Consider the following 26,657-nt stretch of genomic DNA (forward strand, 5'->3'; position numbering starts at 1 on the left):
TGCATTGATCTTGGGATAATGAATCATGATAAACAAACATTTAAATAAATAAGTATATTATCATATGAATTGGATACATTTGATCATGATCACAGTGAATTAATTTAAAATATTTGATAAAAAAATAATATGAACTATCCCACGTAAGTAAAGCTCCACATTATTCTTCCATTCAATCAAAACCATTGTTTTATTTCTTTAAATGCTTTCCAAAATTAAAAAGCATTTAAAGATTTGTCAAATTGTCTACTTTGTCTACAGGGCTCAAAACGGGCTCAAAAAGGCCTGCATAGTTCAGCGTTTAATTTATTTCAAAGTAGGCCTACACATGCACACTGCACTTCTGTTTGTTGTATTTTGTTGTTATAACAGGAAAAAAAAAAAAAAGATTAAAACATTTAAAAGTTTATAAGCTGTGTTATATTTTGCAGCTCCAGACTATCTTTCTTTAGCGAAAGAGGGGGCAAAATGGCTCTTTTGATAGTAAAGGTTGCCGGCCCCTGGTCTAAACACTTTATTTGTTTGAATACTGAAGTGTACCTTGAAAACAAAATGAACCATTTGCCAAGTGTTGATTAGCTCATCCTCAAAGTTTTAAAGGATTTGTTAAGCAGTATCTGTAAGTTTAATAAACATGTGTGTTGTCCTCTGGCCTTCTTGTGGTGTTTGTTAGAAGGATAAAGAATTGATATTCTTTTGGCTTGGTTTCTGCATATCTCTGAGCTCATGTTCTCATTGCTCGAATTGGCCAGGGATTTGATTTTCATCTCAGCAGATATTCTATCACCACCACTGTGCAAGCAATTATCTCTCTTATCGTTTCAATTACTTTGTGATGAGAGAAGTCATTGTAGATTAGTATGCTGTTGCTACATACAAAGCCTGTGTTTCCTTTATTTCCTTGTTTATCTTTGACAAATATTTCTGCGATGTAAAGTCATCTTTTAGTCATTCCATTTTAATAACTATATTCTTGATTAAACTGGCCACACAAAAAAATTGCACATCTGCTTGACTACTGTGAACTTCTGGGAATTGCAATAACTGCTTTCTAGGTATGGTTCACACTTACATAAAGCAAGCTGAAAATGTAACCTTGTTGAGATGTATATTAATAGAATTTGAGTCAGAAGAAGAATTTGTGATAAACGTTCATGATGTCAGCTAGGTTTATGGTATTTTTCTTTAATGTAACTTATAAGGGTCATCATTCAGGGCACCAGGACATCAAGTTAAATATTAGTAAAGTAAAAAAGAATTCTGTATTATTATACAAGGGAGAGAGGGAAGATGGTATGAAAAATAATTCACTTTTAGATATATTTCAAACCTAAATCCAAAATTGAACATGCAAATTTTGTTCCCAGTCAGGTTAATAAGTGCATACAGACAGTATACCTGTATTATGGTCCTGCTGTGCTTGTACACTGCACTCCATCTCATTGCTTCTCATTTCTGGATTATGTTGGTGAGTCAGTCAATTAGGTGTGAACATGTGACACTCAATGTAGGAAGCACAATAGATGCCAGATTATTTTTTCCATAGGAATGAGAATTCTTAAATCTAAATGTTTATATAGGATTATATTTTGCACTAAAATAATAATGATTGCTTTGATGATTTGCCTTGTTTAGTTTTCACCTTTAGCTGGGCGTTAGGTAAATGATATATAAAAATGTAATTATTTGGCAATATTTCTTTACTGCCCCAATGGTGGTTCAAATTAATGTTGATTCATTCCTTTATGCCCTTTTTGCAATATGTTGTGTGATATCTGCTAGAAAACAAAGCCAGTTATCAAATGCAATGGTTTGGCAACTGTCATTAAGGGACATATCAGCTGATTCATTCATTAACACGGCTGATCTGTTTTTGTTGCTTGTATAAATTCAAAGGAAGCAGATAAATTGCACAAAAGCACAATGGAGCATGTGTAGAACCAGGTGTTCTTGGAAGAAACTATGTTGACTCAATTAGTATATGGAGGTCATTATTGGCAGCTTCAGTAGCCAGTTGCTTCATGTTAGCCGCTAACAAGTAAACAGAATCAAATGGGAACTATACTAGTAGAATTTGTAGGTTGGGAATATACTTATATTTGCTTAGTATTTGCATTCCATGTAAGGTTAATAATATTAAAATGACATGTATATTATACATATAATTATTCTGCAATCCTTTACACATGAAGAAAGAAGAAAGATGATTGTGCATAGGTGGCTGAAGACTTTCTAGAAAGTGAGAATTGTACTTTTTTTTTACTGAATGGTTAGGTTAGAAAATGCAAACATAAAAGCCAATGTCTGTGGAGCTCTGATACATACTGGGTGCCCAGATTTGATAGTTATCAGCATAAGGCATCCAGCCCCATAAGGCATCCAGCCCCATAAGGCTTTACAGTTGGCTGTACACAATAAATTCATAGTGAACAATTTATGTACAGGAGAGTAGATAAGGCTAAGATAAGGCTCAAGCTTTACCTTAACCACTTTAATAAAGCACAGTACAGGTGTCCTATGGACATTAGATGATACTCATTGGAAATAATCCTTCATAATAGTTTCCAGTGATAGATGAATGAATGAGCTGTACACACAGCGTTATTCTGTTTTATGAAGAGTGAAGAGGGGAGAACAAGTGAGCAGCACCCTGCTGTGTTCTCCTCCATTGAAATGAACAGTGGTCATTCACCAGTCCGCTTTGGTATAAGGGGACTGTTGTACATATCTTAGTCATGCTCATCTCGGATGAGTATCTTCTGACATGTGTACATAGCTTTAAACCTTAACCAAAACAGTCCAATTAAACCTCCTAATCTCTAACCAACCACTCTCAACTAACCGCTAACAAAAAATTATCCTTTTTCTGCATACTTATGCTGGTCCTGCACTAGGAGCTCCTACAGAATACTTACCCTGCACAGTGTGTTAATGGGCATCATAGGGGTGTTGATGGCCAAAAATTGACTAGGTTCTGTTTAGGGATAAAGGGCAACTTTTGTAAAAGTAACTGCACAAATGTAAACACATAGGCATTTGTGTAGGAAGAAGAAATGTAGTGGTTAATTTCTGACATAACAACTAATATTACCAGTATTACCTTGTTACACCTATCTCCTTTTATGCCTTCCTGACATTATTGAGTAATAATGAGTGTCTTATTTAGTAAATAGCACTGTGTCTGTAAGATCCTTTTTTGCACCCTTTCGTTAAGTAAGTTTATATACCATAAGAGTGGAAAAAAGTGCAACTGACCTTGCATGATTTCACATTAAAAGGAAAATGTCACTTATATAACTTAAAATGACTACATAGGCCAATTTGTAATTTCAATGCTATTAAAAATACTATTTCTATTTTCATCTGCAACTGCTGTAGCCCCAAACATCTGCTTTAGTACTCAAACTTGAAACTGTAAAATGAAATGTCATTTTTTTTTTTAAATGGCACCCTATAGGCATTCTTTACATGGTTGTTGAACTGATTGCTCACCGTTTTTTTTTTTTCCTTCAAAAGTCCTAACCAAAAAAAAAAAAATCACTTGCATTTTTGGTGATACTGTCTAGGGTCTGCTTTCTTCTAAAGGGATGCAGACCTTACATCTCAGTAATAAATTGTGATTATAAGAAGGCAGATCTTCAAATTGAGAAATTAGTCTGAGAGGGGACATTGTAAAACAAACAGCTATTTTCTCCATATAAATATTTAAATATATTTATCTGGAACAAAGGTTACTGAAATCATTGCTAAATGTCTGGTTCACTTTGTGGGGTTCTCAATTAATATTCAATTAATAGAGCCCTGCTTGGGATCCTTAATGTGAAACTTCACGTTTCCATCCACCACAGAATCGGTACTGGTCATAACATGAACACTGGGTTGGTTATAACTGTGAGCAGATCATTTCCTTTTGGGTCATTTACCATGTTTTAAATGCATGCATATTATGTTGTACATTATTGTATAATGTTTTAGGGCAGCTTCTTTGTCTGAATATTTATCGAGGTGGCATTTACAATGAATAACACCAGGCTTCACTAATGTGCATAATGTTCCTTTCCTTGTAAATAGGCCTTTACTATTTAAAATTTTCCTTCATTTGATATCAGATTATGTAGTTTAGTAATAAGTTGTCAGTAACGATTCCTAGCTCAACACTGAGGAGCTCTTCCTTTAGAAAAATTAATTATCTTAAAGCCTAAAAGTCCTCTCCCCCACACTGAACAAGACATAGATCACTGACCCTAAACAGGCTGCTGCTTTTCCTTCCACCCACACTCCTGTCTCCTTTACACAGTCATCACAGCAGCATTTCACTGTAATTTAGCTGGGGTTTCCAGTTCATATTTATATGTTATTTAATTCAAGGTAAATATTTTAACAAAGCTGACAAATTTTTAAGCTTTTAAGCTTTACATATTTTTCTGGTAGACATAAACATTTTGATAACAGGTTTATAGGAATTTCCAGAAAAGCAAAATGCAATTTTAGTATTATCTGTGTAGAAATACAGCAGGGATAATATGGTCCATTTACATTTTTTACCTGTTACACCTGGCTTTAGAGGTGTATTTTTGTGATACAATGCATTGTGGTAATACGCACATTACTGCAGTGCATAGAAAAGCATGTTACAGCATTGCCACGTTTTAGTGTCTATCAATTTTAATGACACCTCAAAGCACAGAGGCAATGCAGCTTTGATACTTATTACAAACTACTGTGTGTTGTGGTGTGCTTCGTTTGAAAGAACTTCTTGTAATTTTTTTTTTTTTTTTGTCTGTTCTTGTGCATTGGCAGCTCATTTAAGTTATTGGCCTTTCTGAAGGCAATACACAATAAGGCATAGTGTAAATGGACCCCAAAAAACAGATTTTCTTGGTACCACCCCCACTGGATAAATGGCTCTTGCTGCTGTTTTAAAACTGAAAATTCAAAGAATGCAAGGATCACAACCTATTTGCTTATGGCTGATGTTTCCATCCTGGCATTGTTACAGTGCACCAGTCCACACACTGCCTCCTGCTGGTAATCTGTCAAGTCCCTTTTGCATTCATGTTTGTAAAGCAGAAGGGCAATTTTCAAACAAAACCCACTATATAAGACTATAAGGGCTTCAGCACTTGCTGTGCTTTGCTGTAGTGTCCAAATCAAAGCACAGAATTGCAGGTCAATTTTATTATTGTCTCCAACACTAATGTGTACTAATACATTCACTTGTATATACATGGTTGAGCAAAGCACTTAGGAAGCATTTTAAATGTTTCATAATAAATGCTTGCCACATGCCTTGCTATAACAGTTGGTTTGTTTTCTTAATTTCCTACCCATCTTTTTCTCTCTCTTAACCATTACTGTCTAGCCACCACTCCACTCCCTACACCTATTGTATATTACACTCCCAGACCTCCTAAATTGCGTACACACATGCAATAATTATAATTTGAAACGAACAACTAACGACCGTTTAACCGATAATCGTTAACATAAAAAGTGCACAACAACGTCTCGGTGGTTGTTTATATTTGAACAATCGTATTGTTACAGCATGTACAGAATTGCGGACAATATGATCGTTCAAAATATTCGCGCATAACCGTTAGTCGTTCGATTCCTAAAGACAATTATTGCGCATGTGTGCCTAGCTTTAGATTGTAAGCTTGATTGGGGATGGTGCATTATTGGCAAAGAAATCATGTCCTCCTGTGGTGTACTTAAGTATGCAGGTTTGACAACCATAAACTCTGATAATAATAGGCTGATTAAAGTCACATATCTAACCAGATTAACTAAAAGACAAACATAAATAAATTAAAAACCAGCATCCACAAAATCCCAAAACCACAGATGATCCAGAAGGCAAAAAACTAATAAAACAAGGTCCAATTTTCTGCAGTAGGGAAAATGCAGTTCCTGATCCTCTAAGCCAAGGATGCTCAACCTACAGCCTGCAGGCCATATTCGGGCCATGAAGCTGCCACACCCAGCCCCCTCCTTTCCCTCTCTGCTCATTGTCTTGTTTCTCGGGCTACCAGTAGAAGGAGCTTCCTGAGCATGCTCAGTGTGAACTCCCTGCGAGTGGGAGTGTCCTGTAGACCTGACAATCAGCTGTGTATGCTCCCTGCTCAGCAGCAGGATGAGAGTTGTGTCTGTGTCCATGCAGCTGCCGTCATCCCCATATATAAACCTTCATATCAAATACACCAATTGTCGTAGAAATGTGAAATTTTCAGGGTACACAGGGGACCCTGAGAACTGCTACTGAACCAAATTGTATTAGCATTAGGGTACTGGCAATTAGCTCTTTGCTGTGGTGCCCCAAATATATACTTGCTCATTCACAAAACTTCAATACTGCGTTCAGACTGGTGGAGAGGTTGCAGTGCGGTTACCCCTTCCTTATGCTATAGAACCCTGCCTAGGGGGAGACGCTCAGTACCACTCACTGCCAACTGGAGTAAAATCTGCAGACACTGCGGTGCGAGGGACTGAACGGCTGGTGGGGTGCTTGTTACACATAGCTGGCTACTTACAGTCTCTGAAACCCAATTTCTCTGGAACAGAGGAATGTTGGCAACTAAAGTTGTAGGAACCAGTAGAAAACTTCTTTTGTCCCCCCCTTCCCCGTTAAAATGTTATACCCATCATATTATGCTACCCTGTCACAGATAGCTATCCACTTACTCTCTATGAACCCCAGATTCTCTGTAAGAAAAGGGAAATGTAACTGCACATGCAGGACTCTTGTGGCTAAGTCTCCCTAAATTGTAATCACTATGGCGCTAACTTTTACCACTCCTAACATACCATGGTTTGGAGTGGTAAAATTTGTACATATAATCTAAATAAGCAGTAGTACCATTTACACATGCCCTTATTCATTTCTTTAACTATAAAGCTCAAAATAAACACATTGTAATTGCAGTTTATTTTCTATAAAGTTTATTAATCTTTGCAGCCTGTCAGCCCTCTAAGCTGTTAGAAACCAACTGAAGTCAGACAAACGTATTTGGCTAATTTCAGACCTCTGGTGAATGCTAAATCTGTAGTCTGCAAGTAAATAGGAGCAGTTGGGACCCTTTTGTTAGCATGTGGCTGTGGCACATTTTGGTGTGGTTCACAACTGTGATATCTAGCATTTGGCCGCACTCTTGCGGCTTGAAGGTCTGTACCATGGCTGCATGTAAATCTTGTGGCCTGCAGTTTGTTTTGCCTCTTCCGGACGCACAGCAGCAGTTTGCTGCGACCAGGAGTTAGCTGCACAATTGGACACCATGGGTCCAAAAGAGCCCCTTGTTGTGACTTTTTATTAACTTTGAGAATGAACTACTTCACAGTACAAGCAGCTAGAGAAGGATTGAGGATTTCTTTTCAAGCTCTATGTACCCTCAGCATAATGGATACTGATTTAATGCTGTTTAATCTCTTTCTACATTTTGGTGATAAATCCACTACCTGAATCTATTTTTTAAATGGTGTTTTTGTGCCTGTTACTTTTAAATGGATTTGTTTCGACCAAAGAACATTGTGAATATTCATTTCAATTTGTAGTATTTCCAGAAACTAGATTTGTATAAGTATATTGCATTTTGAATTTTCTTTTCTCTAAGACATGCAGCGATTATTCTTTCATGTAATTATAGAGCTCTTGATTATTCCATAGAAAATTGACCACACTACTTGGAATTTTGGCCTCCAATCTATTCTACTGCCTTTGTTTTATGATACCAGGAATGCTTTGGACAATCTGTTTTCTTTACAAAAACAAGCTGTGTATCCAGAAATTGTTTGTTTGTAAAATTGACTATGTATAATATGAGTGTTAGTCATACATTCTGAATAACGAAAATTTGCCGCAAATAATATTTCTTAAGCTTATTTCCTGGGGATAAACAACATGTCACCAAAATGTACTTGTACTAGTTACAATTTTAGTAAAATGCCATCTTGACACAATAACTGGAACCTACAGGTGCCTAGATGTAGATCCATATCCTTTGAAATCACAATGCGATCCCTACAACCCAAGGTGCTGTAATATAGAGACACCAATCAAAGTTTGGAAGGCGGGACAGACCAGTCCTATGTCCAATGTTTCTAGGATGGTGAAAGCTACATTCAAGTATATTTAGGGCCCTGCTATTGCATGATGGGGACAGTCACTAATGTAAGAGTAACTGTTTCTTTATTTCTGTGGTTTCCTGTTATTGTTTTGTATAATATATATATATAATGTAGCTTATGTACATGTACCTCATTTTTACACGGGTATCATGATATAGCTTTTTTATAACTGTTTTATGTAACATACAGATAAATGTAAAAATGTAAATACATCTCATGGAAGTTAAGTTTTTTTTTTTTTTTTGTTACAATATTATAGCCTGTTAAATTAAAGATAGAAAGTTGTTTTCCCACAGTAACAGCAGGAATATTTGGGGTAAACCAAATACACCATTTGCCTGATGAATTAACCCCCCAACCGCTAAGCCCGTACTTTCTCGCCATAAAAATTTTTGCTATAATGGATAACCCCGTACTTTTTCGCCAACACTAAAATCCCTACTTACCTGGTCCCGCTGTGCTAATCCAGCGTCGGGTCCATGTTCCAGCGTCGTCTTACAGGTCTACAATTTAAAAAAAAAATTTCATGAAAACCTGTGACGCTTTTGGAACAGAAATCTAGAAATCAGTGTAACGCTCAGGTGGTTAAAAGATAGAAAGTTGTTTTCCCACAATAACAGCAGAAATATTTGGGGTAAACCAAACACACCATTTGAGAATAATAAGAAACCTATAACAAGTGGGAAGCATGGTATTAAAAAAATGGTATGGCTATGTCTGTGACATGTAGTTTTTTATCTGCTTCAGGGTCTGATATGATTTGTGCAGTATTTGAAAGTGTATTTAAAAATAATATCTAAGCATTGAAATTAAGCTGAAACAACTTTGAATGCAATAATGTATCTTAATCGCATTAGAAAGTCCACCAAAAATAGCTCAAAAAGATTAAATTAAGAGTGTAGACTTGCCCAATTTCAGATTTGAACCAAACTTAAATGTTCTGGGTGACATTAAATATACAAGGAAACTCACAGATAAACTGTAAATGAATTTTGCATGAAGCAGTAGTTAGAAACCAGTGTAATTAACAGACACTAGTGGGTAATTATGCAAAATTTCTATGAGAAATAAATAAATATTTTTCCGGTCAATATTTTCATGGGTGTACATACTTTTTCACTAGATGGATGGATGGATGGATGGATAGATAGATAGATAGTATTGTGAACCTGTGCCCAGATCATGTATTTGCATATTCCTAATTCATGACATCATCTTTAAATTTTGTGAAGAAATGTCATTTTAAAATTTACTACGCAGGTTAAAAAAAATTTAACCCTTTTCCAGTTACTTCCTGTGCACTAGAACTAGAATAAGTTAAGTTTAGTTTAATTTGAACAACTAGCTAAGCTAGGAGCCAACTAAAACATTTAAGAATACCTAATTTCACAGTAAAAGTATTTAGAAAGGGATGGTTCATTTTTTATTTTTTTTTATAATTTCTAATTAATTAGGCAAATGAGAGTAGCCCTATATGTTAAAGTTAAAATTGTGCTTTTATCTTATTGTTCAGTTATGTGCTTAAAAGTAATTTTTTTCATTTTTATTGCACATTGGGTATTTTTTTATCGCATTTACTACAGTAAGTAAAAATTAATTTGATAAGTACACTTTGCTTTACTTTGTTTTATTCCTTTGTATTGTAATTTTATTTATCAAAAAGAAATATACCTCCCTGTTTGTTTTCTTTTCTTTTTTCTACACATTAAGCTGGGCATAAGCAGCCCAGTATACAGTCTCAACACAAATCTGTGAGCATTTGCTTGAAGAGTGACTGAAGACTTCAAACCCACCAAACATTGGGGTATAAAGGGTGCGGTGGCAGGTAACTGTAAAATTTTGGGGTCAGCAGTGGAGTTTAGTTCTGCTTAAAAAAATCTGATTTATATATTAGGTACAGTGAATATATAACTCTCCAAAAAGAACATAGACTACAAATGAAAATATGACATAGGTTTTTAAATGTTTCTTTAAACTTTAAAACATTTAGGATAGTTTGACTTAAAATATTACTTGAAAAAAAGTACAATTAAAATACAAACTAATTCCTGTTTAAAAGAGAAATGTGTCTAATAGTCATTATTTAAAAGTCAATGGCCGGCAGCAATTAATTTGATCTGAATATTATTTTATTCATTAACTCATTTTTGTTTGGATTACATATCCTGAGCATGCAGTGTTACCATACTAAAGCTCTGAACATTTTCTGCAAGCCATAAAAATTCAAAGTACATTGTAGTGTACTCAGCATAATTACATTACATTTTCACATTTACTGTGAAGTTGTCTCAGGTAACCAGCTTTTTTTTTTTTTGTAAGTCTAACATTTAAAAGATTCAGTTGCATCCGAAAGCTGTCTTCTAGACCAGTGATTGACCCTGCAGAATGAGAACTGCAATGTCTATGTTAAATAACATAATAGAAATAAAGCCAATGAGTGTATGAGAAATGAGTTAATAGGAAGTTTTCAGAAAGTTTAGCGATTTAGGATGTGATATGCCTGCAGCTAAATGGGTTCCTGCAAAGTCTTTGAAATCATTATAGGCATTAGCAGGGCAGTACAAATAAATTTATGTCAGCAGTAGAGCCCCTCTTACACATTTTCATTAAGTAATGCCAAGAGTTGGTCTGCTTCTAGAGGGGAAGTGAGGACATTCTACCGTTTTACAAATAGTAGCTGTGAAAAGACACCGCAGAGACCTCTCTGAAACCAGCAGTACTGAATAGAATTGATGTTTGAGCACACTTTAAAGAAACAAGGTTTAGTAACTTAAAAGTAAGCCCCTCTCCCCATTTTGATGTTTTAATTACCAATGTGTCTTGATATTTAATATAATGAGTCTATAGTAGGTTTAAATATTATGGGATAGTAATGGATGTCATTTTTTTACTGTGTATAGTTTACCAAATCTTTGTAATGTTAAGACTTGTCGAAACAATTCTTTTCCTAAAAACTGAGACAGGTCTGATTATAGCTACATTGTTGTTGGTAAAGCTGAAAAAGACTGTAAAATCAGATTGTAACGTGTGTTGCCAGTGTTAGGTAATACTTTTTGAAAAAATGTATTTAACAGTTTGACCCTGATCAAGGTTAAAAATAAAGTTTGTTATTGTTGCATATGGCTCAACCCCTACTTTTTTGATGAATAAAAAAAGAATTCCCCCAAACCTGTAAAAATAAAAATGATTTTTCCGCAATACTCTCCTTTGCAAGGTCTCATTTAGCCTGAAAGAGAACTGGTATTGGCTCTTGGAACTAAGAGTTTGCAGGGAACAGTGCATTTCTATTTCATGTTCTATTTCATGTCATGTAGTTGACAGCTGATTGTATATAAATGAACAATTTGCAAATATTGTACTTAAAAAAGATAATACAAATCAAACCAGTCTGCTATTTTTCCATTGTTCATATACAGTTTGTTTTAAAACTAACTATATGTGAATTTCATTTATGATTTTTAGTAGGCCATAGGAGACTCTCTGTATGCATAAAATAGGTAGAGCAAATGATTTTTGTTTAGGAAGTGAGAGGCAGTAAAAATCCTGTTCTAATTGCATTTGTAATATCGGATATGTCTATTCTGCTTGGAGTTGTTATGACATTTATGGCTATTCCTGTGAAGGTCAGAGAACCTGTGAATAAATGTTAAGCTTCTCTTAACCAAACAATCAATCACTTTATATAACTTGCACTAAGCCATATAGCCAGTCTATAATTCAATTATATGATATGTGTTTTCTAGATTTTTTTTTAAATGTCACAAACATGTTTTTAAGTATATGTGTCTCATTTTTTCGTGTTTTATGTTTGTAATTATTTATATTCATAACATGGTATGATGTTATAATTAATAACATCACATGAAAATGCGTAAAGCTACTAGTGTAGCATTTTTCTAAAAAATGTCATCTATTTAATTATATTCCTTAAAGTGGCCTTGGTTTCTGTTTTCTGAATTTGCTCTTGCCAAGCTGTGTGGTTGCAGAGAAATGATGGGATCACTGTGTTTATAAAGGTCTTATTATCCAGGTCATTATTAATCTAGAAGTAGTCACATGCAACTTGACTTATTTTTGTAATTTTCCCTATCCCTTTTATAGCCTATTCAAGCTGTTTCATCAATGCTCAACTAGGGGATAGGAACCATATCACTGACAAATATGCAGAGTGTTAGTGTAGTGAGAGGGAATATCATTTGATAGATGGAGGTGGTGCCCTAAAACAAGGACCTGTTCCTTTTCACTGAATAAACAAAATTACAGATGATTTATAAGCCCATACATCTGTATTAGGTGTATTTAAACATAAAGAGGAATTGTATTTAGTTAATTATAATATATTATCAATCAATTAGATATTATAGACAGATATATGGAACTGATGTTTGCATGTAACAGGAGATTGTTTTTTGTTTCTTTATAGCTTTCTCCATTTGAAAGAACTTGAATAGACATTGCATGCATTGTTCCTGTATTTGATATGTATATAGTTTTATTTCCCCTTCCAGAATCCCAGCCAACCACAACCTTCTTGACAGATATAATCGTGTTTTTGTTTTTTGTGCCACTTTTAGTGGGCCCTTATATTGATCCAGTAAAGTAGGTTGTGATGTAAAGTAGGTCAGACGTTACTCCTTGTCAGCAATTGCGTTATGATGGAAGTTGATTTTCAGCAATTTCTGGTTAGTGCCCCATACTATGGAGTCCATCATCTTACATGGTCTTAAGTGGGGTAAGTCTAATTCCTGTTTCCAGTCTGGGTATAATCTGATAGGTGAAGATCTTTCCACGTTGGTATACAGGGGCATGTGAATTGAACTCTAGCTTTACCTATCTTTTTGCATACTTCTTAGATAGTCCTGAAAACACTGTGCTAATCTTGAGCTCATCTTGAGCCCATCTCATTTCCTGTCTGGTGGAGTGCATTTATCAACCAGCATAGTGTTCCCTATCTGTGTTTTCCTGGCCCTCTACTTTCAGCTATTTGCTTTCTGTCCTGTCAATCAATTTGTTTCAGCCTCATGTGTGACCATGTCCTAGGATGCATTGTATGCACATTTCATGATACAGTGTGTGAGAGGCAATGCTGTGAAATGGGAAATCTCCTTTTGTTAAACATCCACTAAATAGACTTTGAAAGCTCCTCAGTGATTCATGGAGCAAAAAACCTGTTAGAATGTTGACACAGATCGTAGTACAATGTGCTTGCGCAACACAGAAAAAATACAAAATTTGATTAAGTTTCTGTTTTATTGTGCCAGCAATGGCAGAGGAATCTGAAAAAAAACAAATGCTGGACAAAAACAGCTAGGGATACAAACTCAGCATGGGGAGATTGAGATATGGAGCCAATTAAAGGTTTGCCCACAGTTCAGTGTTAAGGCAGGTGAGAGGATTATGCTGTTTCTCCTTATTTCTGAAACAGCCTAAGGATGTAGGATGCTGAGCCGTGGGAACCATAGAAAGAACAATCTCCTGTCTTCCCTGAGACTGATTGCTTACCGGTCACAAAGACTGGCAGGGCCTTTGGATTCCACCTTTTGCCACCTGAGGGTAGCTCTATTGCAACCCCTCCAATGATATTATTGGGACAAAAAGAGGAAATACACAGAGTACCAGGGCATAATACACAGTTGGAGGAGAAGGAGGTTTGATATTACATTAAGGTGACTAGAATTCAACTTTGTCATGCTATACTATTCTTAGCATATTTTTTTTTTTTCAGTAACAAAGCAAATCGTGAAGAGACTGTATTACAACGAAAAACGGCTGCAAGTGCTCCTCCTCCACCAAGTGAGGAAGCTGTTTCTAGTAGCTCTGATGATGACTCTGGAACAGATAAAGAGGAAGAAGGGGCTGTGTCCCAGCGGTCTACACCTGTGAAGATTACCGATGTTGGTGATAATACTAAAGCATCAGAGGTGAGAGTTTATTGGATTTTAAACTATGTATCTTTAGGACAGAAACAAACAACATGTAGGGCTAACCCCTGTACTTACTAGAAGATGCCCTGGTAGTAGACATTTAAAAGAAAGTTTTTTTTTTCTGTTCATAGGCACTGCCAAATCATGTGCTAAATTTTTCATTTATGATGAAGGAGGGTGCTCAGAAGTTCCTGGCTTTGCCCCCTTCCAGATGAAATTGAAAATTGAGTGTGAAGGCATATGACAGCCTAATATCTTAGTATGTAACTGTGCAAATATCAGGTCTTTGTGATTCTTAAAACTGTTTTTTATTTTAGTGAGAAGCTGTGAGGCACAAGCAAGTTTCACGTCGTTGCAGTTACGAGCTGTCATGAAGTTTTTGTTTTTCCAGGAACATTTAGGACATTCACACTGAGATGTCTCTGTGGGGGAGAATACTGGGGGAGAAGTGTCCTTTCTACAGCACTGTTAAAACCTGGATATCTCGTTTCAAGACTGGTCATTTCACCGTTGAAGATGAGTGAGCACCACCAAACCTCAACTGATCCGGCAACCAGCAATGCTGTCCATGAGCTTATTTTTGAGGACCGGCGAACATCCGCAAAAAAGATAGCCCAGATACATGACATCTCATGGCAGCGTGTTGGGTTTGTTATCATCACTATTCTAGACATGCGCAAGCTTTCAGCAAAGTGGGTGCCGAAATGTTTGAACAGTGATCAGAAGAAGAGTTGAAGCATCCAAAGCTGTTTTGGCCCATTTTGAAGCTGCACAGGACTTTTTGTATAGGTTAGTGACTGAGGATAAAACCTGGCTCCACATCTATGATCCTGAAACCAAGGGACAGTCAAAGAAATGGCGCCACAGGTAGTCCCCGCGGCCGAAGAAGTTCCCAACCCAGAAATCAGCCCAAAAAAATCATGGCGTCTGTTTTCTGGGACAAAGACGGTATTCTGTTGGTGGACTACCTATCTCAGGGCTCTAGTGTGACCAGATAGTATTATGCTAACCTCCTGGACCAGCTGAAGGAGGCAATTAGGAGGAAATGCCGTGTAAAGTTGACCAAAGGGATCCTTTTTTTGCAGGACAATGCACCTGTGCACACGTCCAACATTGTGGCTGCCAAGTTGAACACCCTGGGTTTCCAATTGGTCAACCATCCCCCCAACTCACCAGACCTGGCCCCTTCGGATTATTATCTGTTCCCGAATTTGAAGAAACACCTGAAGGGGCAACGTTTTGAGGACATTTCTGACGTCAAAGATGCTGCTGAGAGCTGGTTTGTTGCCCAACCAAAGGACTTTTATTTGAACAGTCTAGAAAAGCTGCAACTACGCTGTATCAAATGCATCAGTCTCAGAAGGGAATATGTTGAATAAAGGACTCCTTTGGATTCCTTTGGGGCCAAAAGAAAGGATGCTGCGTGCCAGATTTGACACCTCCGGTTTAGACCAAAGCTATATCAATCTAACCATCATATGTGCAGCAAAACACTAAAAATAGTTGACACCTGTCCTGAACATTGAGTGTCCTGAACATTACACTATTAAAGAAAGAAAGCACAAACAGCATAACTGTTGCTGTTGCATTTAATTCTACAGTGTGAGTTCACAAACTGTTAATATTTTATTTTTATGATGAGCGTTTAGTGATTAGTGGGTAAATGAAAGTGATTAGTGGGTAAATGAAATGAAATCAAACAGATATATATAGTCTTCCTTTTTCTAAATTCTTAGTTTCATGCTAATGTTCTTTTATCACAACTTTTGTTTTTTTATTCATTTTTGGCTTTTCTAATTTTACTTTTCACAACCACAGTGTCGTACAACCTGTATGTAGTTTTTTTGTGTCTCAATGTCTTCCTGTATTCCTCAATAAGGTCCCACCAAAGAGTTTAGGGACATTGAATAAACTGGTAAATACAGCAAAAAACTTTGTATAAAATAATACCACTGCAGGTTAGGCAGGAATTGATGTTGGCTGCTGACACTCATTATTCTTACCAATGTATTTTGCAGTGCTATACAATAAAAATAGGCTGCAGTTGACAAATCTGCATACATAAATAGTACAAACTATGACAAAATGGATAAAGAGTAGCCTGCCCAATGGCAGTGCATTATATGTAATAGATAGGGAAAATGGAACTGTAGATAGTTAGTGTTGGTTATGAGAGGGAAGAGGATGGGTAAGAAAGTTTAAGATATTGGTTTTGAAATCTGTTTAAATGTGTGAAAAGTTGGAGTATGCCTGATGGGATAAGGGAAGGAATTCCAGAGAGTTGGAGCAGTCCTAGACAAGTTTTAAAGCTGTTCTTAGTAGGAAAGTCATTAGTAGGTTAGAATTCATAATCAAAGTTTATTAACCTACAGCAGGTAATCTGTTTACTATAGTCCGCTTTAGAAATTATTCATTAGTGCCCAAATGCATTATTGCTACTAAGTGAAATTGTTTTTTGTTGTTTTTTCATTCTGTGTTTAATACAAATCACCAGAACTAAGTGTAGATCATGGTTGTAAGAGGAGTGAGTAGGGTTCTGTACAGAGCTCCTGAGAAACATAAACATAACAGCACCCTGCCTCCATACCCCTTGCAAGAGCCTTCAGGCCTAATGCAAGCATTTTTATGCAAATATAAAAATGGCTTGAAGGGTGGTTGTCAGTCCTAAATGTATTTCTAGGAAGGCTGCATTTGCATGTTTTAGTAGTAAGCCATGCCTATATGTGATGCCAAGCTTCCATGAGTTTTTACCCCCTAGCGGTAATCCCGAGTGTGACTTGGGGTGGAAAAAACATGCGAAAAGCGGTAACCCCGAGTCACACTTGGGGTAACTTTGGGGGTCCCCCTTACGTCAGCCCCGTGCTCCAGCGGCGATCAGACGATCCTGCTTTGATGCCCGGGCGCCTCTCCGTCGCGGGACGTGGCCGGGCGGAAAATTTAAAAGCAGATTACCGAGTAATCTGCTTTTAAATGCCGCCCGGGTCCCCGCCACCCCGCTGCTCGCATCTGCAGTTAGATGCGATGCACCATGCAGGATTTCTGCATGGTGCATCACATCTAACTGCAGATGCGATCACCAATAGTAAATTCCGAGGGTGGTGCCAGCAGCGATTTCCCGCTGGCATCACCCCTGGAATTTACTGCAGGTGCTCGCATCACCCGGAGATCAGCCTCCGCGTGATGCAAGCAGCTTCAGAGGAGTGAGCAGGGCGGGGACATCCCCACCGCATCACCCGGCAAGATGTGACATCTTCTGGGTGATGCGATGGAGTGATGGATTCTGGGGGCGGGAAATTTAATCTGCTATTAAATTTGTTTTTACAGTAAAAACACTACAAAACATAGAATAAAAGTATAAAAGCACATTTTAGTGCACCAAGCATCATTGCCCAGTGTCCTGATTTACATTTTGCCCACTATTAGCCCTGACCTTGATCTGACCTTTTGATGAGTTATAAATCACTTCCTGAATGTATCATTTCATCACTTTGCCTTTGACCTTGATTGTTCCTGACTGTTTGCTGGAGACCGCATGGCATCCAAAAGGCATCAAAGTGCTGTTTTGGAGGAATTTTAAAGCAGCGATAGCTATTTGGAGTCCCTGGTGGAATCGAGCGATAGTGATTCACCAGGAAATTTGTCATCGGACAGCGAAAGTGAACTGAGAGACGATTCTGAACCTGAGGTCAGTGCTGTGCGCACGTGGTGTCCTATTGACCTTGATGCAGACCAGGCAGCACCGCCAAGATTTCCATTCACCAGCGCACCTGGGATGAAAATTGAGGCTGAATGCGATGACCCCCTGACATACCTGTAGTTGTTTTTGACCAATGAAGTTATCGAAAAAATTGTTGCAGAGACAAACAGGTAAGCCGCTCTTGTGTTTGCTAACTTTTTGAAATTTTTTTTTATGCAAACGTGCTGCTCTGTGTTTGCTAACTTTTTGAAATTTTTTGCTAATTTTTTTTTGTTATGCAAACATATATGCTGCTCTGTGTTTGCTAACGTATTACTTGCAACCTTCACACTATAAAAGAACATATCCTAAAATACAATTTTTGATTTTGTTTTATGCAGGTACGCTGGACAACAACAAGGTGCTCCACACCTGAGGTTTGCAAGAAGCAGAAAGTGGGAACCTGTGACCAGGGATGACATTTGGCTGTTTTTGTGCTTGGTCATCCTGCAGGGAGTTGTGGGCAAACCCATGTAGAAGTGGTACTGGTCCAAGAATAAAATGATTGCCACTCCATTCTTTGGCACAGTCATCCCAGAATACCTCTTTTCCCTCATCATGAAGTACCTGCACTTCGCAAACAGTGAAGAATTTGATGAGACTACCCATCCTGCACCAAAACTCAAGTAAATTTGTGAAGTGTCTCAGATGATTCTACAAAATTTCCAGCAAACCTATGTGCCAGAAAGAGATGTCAGCATTGACAAAAGTCTAATGGCTTAGAAGGGGAGGCTCAGCTGGGTGCAGTACATTGCGTCAAAGAGGGCACGATTTGGCGTGAAAACGTATATGCTGTGCGAATCCTCATCTGGCTACATCTGGAATACGGTACTGTACACGGGAAAAGGGACACAGTTCAACCCCAGATACAGCCATTATGGATTGGCAACATCTTCATTGCTATCCCTCACTGAGCCATTGCTAGATCAGGGCTATTGTGTCATAACTGACAATTTCTATACCTCTCCTGAGCTTTGAGTTCCTTCTGCAACACAGAACAGATGCCTATGGAACCGTTAGGGCTAACCGGCGCAACCTGCCATCACTGTTTGCAAAAGGGAAGCTGAAGACAGGAGAAATTGTTGCCTGGCAGAAAGAAAGGATGATGGCCCTGAGATGGCGTGACAAGAAAGATGTGTGCCTGATGAGTACTGTCCATGATCCCTCCACCATTCTGGTACACACAAAACGTGGGAAAGAAGTGATGAAGCCACAGGTGGTGATTGACTACAATAACACCATGGGAGGTGTGGACAGGGCTGACCAAGCCATGACATTCTACCCAGCGATGAGGAAACAGCAAAGGAAGTACTAAAAGAAGATTTTCAGGCATCTAGTTGAGCAGTGCCTATGGAATGCCTACGTTCTGTACAAAAAAAGTAGTCAGAGGCCTGTGAATCATTCAGACTTCATTTTGCAAGTTTCCGAATCCATAGTCAAGAACCACCAAACACCATCAGTGGCTATGAATAGACCTGGACGTCGTGCTTCCACTGTTAACCCAGAACGCCTGACCGGTTGTCACTTCACTGAATACATCCCACCAACCCAGAAAAAGGCAGCACCTACAAGGATGTGCGTGGTTTGCTGCTCAAAGACCGATGACAGAGGAAAGAAGAAACGCAAGGAAACTAGCTTCTATTGTCCTGACTGTAATGTTGGACTTTGTGCAGCACCCGTCTTCAAAATCTACCACACTCAGGATGTCTACTAAAAATTAAAATATTTTTTTTTCTAAAATCTGCATTTAACTTATATATTATTATTTATCAATATTATTGCACCCTTGTTTGGAAAATTTCAGTGAGAAATATTTGATAAAATATTTTTTTTTGACAAATTACACTGTTGTGGTCTATTATTTAATTATTTTTTATAATTATGATTTATAATTATGTATTATATTATAATTTATGATTATAATATATTAAATATAATCATTATACCAGGGAGTTAATCCTAAGAATTACAGGCAATATACCACATATAAACCACAATATAAACCACAATATAAACAAAAATGTATATGCAAAAAAATAGGATCACTTTTTGCATCAAAAAACTGACTTTAGAAGAATTAGAACGCTAGGGGGGTTAAAGAGCTAAAATCTACTAAATTAAAGAGGTAAGCCAAGGATAGTTAGGCTGGGGAGAAGAGAAATGGTTGATACTGGATATTCCTTAGACAGAATACTTGTCAATCTCTGACTGATTACAGTTTCTAATGTATGCTGTGAGAAGCCACAGTATGCAATGAAATTAGAGAAAGCTCTCTCAGTACAGGTCCAGCACAATGATGAGCTAAAATCCTTTGTTGCCAATATCTGAGTTTACGCCAATGTGCTGCATTGATGTGCCCAGGTTGTACATGGAATTTAAATGTAAGGCAATGTGTTTCATCATGCTTTAAAGAAAACACAGTGAAGTTTTTTGACTTTTGCTGTAGAAAAAAAAGACACATCAGGTGCATTTAATGTGTATCAGTGCACACTAAACGCAACACACTTGGGAATTTTTTATTCTACTTTAAAACAGATAAGACTGTAAAGTGAATTCTAAAAATGCTTTATAAAGATATACACCAGAGATATAGAATAGCCTACTGTATTTCTTAAAGAAGTTTTTCTATTCAAAAAGCCACGAAATGTGAGAAAAAATTATATAGAATTAAATTAAATAGAATGGCATCAGAGTTAATTTTATTGCATAAACTGTTGCTTTGGTAGACTAGTCCTGAATAAATTCATGCAAACATGGAGTCAAATCAGGTGACAGTTTATTGTGTACTTTGGCAAATGGGTTACAAAAAGTCTTTATATTCATGGGTTGTTCTGTTGGAAGTACAGAATATATCAACTTGAAAAAACTGTGAGCGTTATTAAAATATTGCAGTACATTGTCTTGGTTTCAGTTTTAATTCTCTCTGCAGTACAAAATTGGAATTATGTGATAGACCCATAAACCACAATTAACAGATGGCAGATGGAATAAAGTTTTTTAGACATTGTTTATAAGGTATATTATTACCATGAGAAGATAATTTTCTTCTTTTTTTTTTTTTTTTTACTTCACTCGCAAGATTTCTGACCTGTCAGTAGTGTTGAATATAATATTTAAAGTGATGCTTCCTAGGCTATGTTCAGACTAGTGATAAGGCTGCAGTGCGTTAACCACTTCCACATGCTACTAAACCACTACTTCAGAAGATACGCTACATGAAGCCTTCACCTGCGGCTGCCCAATACAGAATGTATGAAATGGCGGTAAGCGGTTCAGCACTGCTCGCTGCCACCCGTGGTGGCAAGGTGCCAGCCACCAGGAGCTGTGCAGGTACCCTTGTTTCCACTGTGGGTTCGAACCTGCCCTTACTGCACAAATGTTTAAGATAAGGGTAAGCTTTTTAAAATAGTATAGCTATTATTAGTCACTCACCCTCAAATCTCTATTCAAACTGGATTGTGTAGGCAGAACAAACATGTACATGGAAAGACAGAAAGAAGTAGTAACAGAATGCTGCTGTCTCTCTCTCTCCCTGTGGTCAAATGAAGAATACTTGAAAGTTAGATGTCCATATTATAAAGGAACAGTCCAGCTATGATATGCTGGTTAAAGCTAAATGCCAATGGGCCAAATGGTCCACTGGCTTAGCACACTTTTCTATGTTGAGATCTACCCTAAAACATCCTAGTTTAGCATTTTGAGGTTATGAAATGTTAAAGTGGCTCTAAAATATTAATAACCGCAACAAAATGGAGATACTACTGAGTTAAAAAGTGAGAGATGTACAGATCCCTTTAAATACCTGCATCAATTTTGCCATCCCCCCGTCTCATACATTTGCATTGGCCAATAAGACAGTGATGGGCAAATAAAAAAAATTTGGGGCTCAGGCGGGGGTGGGAGGTGGGGCGGACTTGCAGTCAAGTTCTGACACTATATGTAAGAACAAGAATGTAATATCATGCAGTTTAAAATACCTTGGAGATGGTGGCTGCAGTTGTATTATTTTCCAGTTCAAGAAAGGCAGCTACCACTTCTAAGGACTGGAAATTTGCATATCTAAAATGTTTGTTTTTTTGGAACTAAATATGCATTAGGTCAATAAGCTGATGAATTATGGCCCATTTCTGTGGCTTACTAAGAAGAAAGGATACATTAGGTAGACTTGGGAAGACTCATGTACATACAGTTACATGGACACTGTAGTGTCACAGGCTGTATTTTATAGAATCTAAAAACTTTATTTTTGACCTATTGAAAGTTTTTAGAGGGAAACTGTTAAAAAACATCTTTAAAGGTACTGAATGTTTCAAAGATGACTTTTGAAGCGCTGTTTTAGATAACACTGATGAAAATCCAGTGACAGAGTGGGGGCTCAGACATTACAGTGGTTCCTTTTGGCTGATAAATCTGCAAAAATGTGCAAATATACTATGCATAATTGCAAAGTTTTTTTTTTTTTACTGTGGTGGTTGTCTTTCACCAATATTTGAGACCTAAATTATTGTTACTTTGCTCATATGTTCCATTTTATATGCCTGTCTTTTGTTACAATATAAATCTGCTTTGATGCCGTGCAACTGATTCACTAATTAACTAATAAAATATAATTTTCACTGGTTCCTTTGAGTGCTGAGTAAGTGTCCCTTTCCTTAATCACTTAAAAGGGAAAGGTAACATGTTAGGGCCAATTATACTTACAGCAACACACAACAACAGTATATCTGTACAATTTACCAAACTTCTATTGCACCATAAGTAGTTGTCAGGCAAACTTTTTCAGAGACCCCATGTTGATGGTGATCTGTCCTTTCTGTAGTCTGGCACTCAGGTGACCCTTCATATGATTTTTCCATTACTAGGAAAAGCAATCAGAAAGCTTCAGCTGTGTTTGGAATGGAAGAACGATTTTTTTTTTATGCTGGTGACAGAGTCATTTTGCAGTAGCATGACCCCGCAGCTGGAACATTCAGTGCACCTTTTCATCTCAAATTTTGTTATAAGAAATTTTAAGATGCATTTATTTTTCACAGCAAGACTTTTTCACCAATTTTGTTTTGTGTGTTGACAAATGAATTTGGGTAACACAATATCACTACATCATTTACATCATACAGTTCCAGTTAAGTTAAGCCAAAAATATATAGCTTCATTAGGTAACATGAATAGATACAAATAGATCCAGATACTGCAAAAAGACAATCAGTCATCAACTAAACATGCTAGCATAAGTAATACTTTAACTGTTACAAAATTTTACCATAGACAAGAATAATTCTAACTGCACCCATTTAGCAGAACAGCTAACAAAACTACAGGCAGTTAAAACGCACCTAATAGTTGAGGACATTGGTGTCCAGATAGCTTAAAAACTTGTATGTGTACTGTTCAATTGGAAGCCCCAAAACACTGCATACATATGCAAAAGATTCTGCCCTTTAGATCAGTTTCCCTAGAAAGAATGCAAATAGAATTTTGGATGTACGGATAGTGATGTACTCGATCGTTCATACACAACAAGTTGTAATAAATTAATAAAAGGGGAGCGGAATGGGAAAATCTGAGATTAAATTTGGTCAGATTCGTCAGGAAATCAACCGGATTTGGAGCTTCTTGGTTAGATTTTGGATTTTTATTTTATTTTTTTTCAGGCAGAAAGTTTAGATTTTAACATTTTCATCCTTCCGGTATATCATGTACATCACTAAATATTTACAAGAGGAAAAGCTTTTATGTATAAGAAGATAGGAAAATTTGACCAATAGGAACAATTAAGGAATTTCCTTTACTTTGGAAAGATTTCCTGCTTCTTTTCACAGACAGGAAATTAAGTAAAATTTCCATAGCGGGGCAGAAACAAAACAAAAAAAAAAAACTTATTGACAGGAGGTTTATCTATTTTGCTATTATGCTATATTCAAAAACAAAATGTTTAACACATATTTTGTTAAAAAAAAAAAAAAAAAAACATACAGTTGTGAGAAAAAGGTTTCATGATTTTATGGATGGAGAAAATAATACAAAAAAATAATCTGGTCCGATCAAATGAATGATATCAGCATGAAATTTATCAGCACGTGCTACACTTGTATTTCCATTTCATTTGTTTTTTTGTGTTTGAAAAAGAACGCACACTTTAAAGTTTAAAGGAATAGTAATAGCCAAAAGCATCATTTGCAGCATCAAAGGGTTGTAAGAATAATAGGGGTGAATACAATTCAGAGGTTATCTGGTAGCTGCAGAAAAGGTGCTTATGTAATAAGGAGTTATGTAAGCACTTTCTTTTCTCTCTAAAGCTTCAAAAAAAATTCAAAAGACATTACAAGATCACCATTTAACAAACTGAAAAATATGACGTAATAAAAAGCGCATCATCTGTTGGTATTCATGAACAAACAGACATTTTTGCCACAATAAGTGAACAGATTAATTTGTGAATTACTTTTACATAACCTCAAAGATGTAAAGCTTTTTGAGGACAGAAGGGACAGTCTGTTATTATATAACAATCTGATTGCTAAAAACTTTTTTTCCCCCCTTCAGTCCCACACACTTTTTTTTTATACATTGTTTCTCTTTGACCATATACATGTTATGCCTATGGTCTAAAAAGCAATATTTTATTATTATAAAGATATACACTCACCAGCCACTTTATTAGGTAAACCTGTCAACACACATATCTAATTAGCCAATCACATGGCAGCTATGTTATTAGGCATGTAGACATTGTCAAAACAGCCTGCTGAAGTTCGAACTGAACCTCAGAATGACAATGAAAGGTGATTTAGGTGACCTAAAACCTGGCATGATTCTGGTGCCAGGAGGATACCATGCCATGTCACAAATCTTAAATCATCTTATACTGTTTTTTTTTTTGGCATGAACATGATAATGAGTTCACTCTACTCAAATGACCTCCACAGTCACTAGATTTCAATCCAGTAGAGCACCTTTGGGATGTGGTAGAACAAAGGACACATGTGCAGGTGGCAAATCTGCAGCAGCTGAATGATGCTATCATGTTCATATAGACCAAAATATCTGAGGAATATCTCCAGCACCTTGTTGAATCAATGCCACAAAGAAATACTATAGTTCGGAAGGCAATAGTGAGCCTAACCCAGTACTAGCAAGAAGTAGCTAATAAAGTGGATGTGTATTGCTTTCATCTTTTGAAGTGCTGTACAAAGTGAGGCTTTAGCAATAACATTAAAATATAAAGGTATAAAGAAAGTGTTAGAGCTTAGCTTTAGGTTTGTTCATCCAATCACAGGTCAGCTGCCCTCATGGGATCTAGCTGAACTAATCTGACAAGAGCCTCCTTACTATTGTCACAGACAAGAGAAGTGAAGGGTGTACAGCAGCTCTGCAAGGGAACTGAACACCCACTGGAATGAATACCTGCAACAGCACTGGAATACAAATGTAGGGACAATTTACATATTATGGGATCCAGCAAAGAGAAGTATTCGTAAGTATTAGTAAAAAATAAAAAATAAAGAGTTTTTAAATCTTTTGTGGTGTCTTTTTTTCAAGAGATTTCTTAACCATGTATGGTGATGGGTGAGGGGTACTACTATGGTACCTCCTCCATGGTTGAGATCATGTTGGGGGGAAGCATCTGACTGAGAAAACAAACCAACTGGATGAAAATAGGATTTATTCGTTGTGTTTGTGCTTGGAGGCAAATTATTGGATCTGAATTAAATTTGACAGCTGTCCAACCGTAAGCAACCAACCTTTGGTTTTCCATTTTCACGTGTTGGTAAATATCAAAATTATGTTTTGTACATTTTAAATCAAAAGTAAATTAAATCAAGGTCGCAGTTTGTGTACAATCATTAAAATTTCTAGTTTCCCAATAGCAAATCGTACATTTTTTTTAGTTTAATTTTATTTACCTATGTACTTTACTTATGTACTTATTTGAAAATTATACACACTAACCTGTGAATGTAATAAGATTAGATGGTCAAGAGTTGAGAGTGCTCTCTTACTTTATAGGTGTTTTCCAGGTTTCTTATTTTACTTTGCTTTCATATAATCCAAGCAGGTTTCCCCTCCTGAGTCATAAACAGTGGAGGCTGTTACCAATTGTAACCTGAAACCTATAAAACCTAGATGTCCCATGTACACCACCCCAACATCCACAATTCTGAGACATAACAGTGTGGAGGATGGATAAAACCCATTTTCAGTGTTTGTAGAATGTACAGTTAGGTCCAAATATTTGGACAGAGACAACTTTTTTCTAACTTCTGTACATTACCACAATTAATTTTAAATGAAACAAACATGTAGTTGAACTGCAGACTTTCAGATTTAATTCAGTGGGTTGAACAAAAAGATTGCATAAAAATGTAAGGAACTAAAGCCTTTTTTTTAACACAAACACTTTATTTCAGGGGCTCAAAAGTAATTGGACAAATTTAAAAGCTGAAAATGAAATGTTCATTTCTAATACTTGCTTGAAAACCCTTTGCTGGCAATGACAGCCTGTAGTCTTGAACACATGGACATCACCAGATGCTGGGTTTCCTCTTTTTTAGTGCTCTGCCAGGCCTTTACTGCAGCGGCTTTCATTTACTGTTTGTGGGTCTTTCCGAAGTTTAGTCTTCAACAAGTGAAATGCATGCTCAATTGGGTTCAGATCGGGTGTTAATAAATTCCTGGGTTGCTTTGGCTGTATGTTTTGGGTCATTGTCCATCTGTATTATGAAACGCCTCCCAATCATTTTCACTGCATTTAGCTGGATTTGAGCAGACAGTATGTCTCTGAACACCTCAGAATTCATTTGGCTGCTTCTGTCCTGTGTCACATCATGGATAAACACTAGTGTCCCAGCCATGCACGGCCAAGCCATCACACT

At 36.9% G+C, this 26,657-nt stretch overlaps 1 protein-coding gene across 1 annotated transcript in view; it reads left to right on the top strand.

Annotated features, from left to right (window-relative positions):
- FIG4 (FIG4 phosphoinositide 5-phosphatase) overlaps positions 1-26,657 on the top strand; it is a 164,924-nt gene that overhangs the window by 109,020 nt on the left and 29,247 nt on the right. Inside the window, exon 21 of the mRNA XM_072408758.1 lies at positions 13,850-14,045. Coding sequence (XP_072264859.1) covers positions 13,850-14,045 — 196 coding nt within the window. The remainder of the gene's footprint in view (positions 1-13,849; positions 14,046-26,657) is intronic.

This window comes from Pyxicephalus adspersus, chromosome 4, assembly GCF_032062135.1.
Source record: "Pyxicephalus adspersus chromosome 4, UCB_Pads_2.0, whole genome shotgun sequence".
NCBI classification, from domain to species: Eukaryota; Metazoa; Chordata; class Amphibia; order Anura; family Pyxicephalidae; genus Pyxicephalus; species Pyxicephalus adspersus.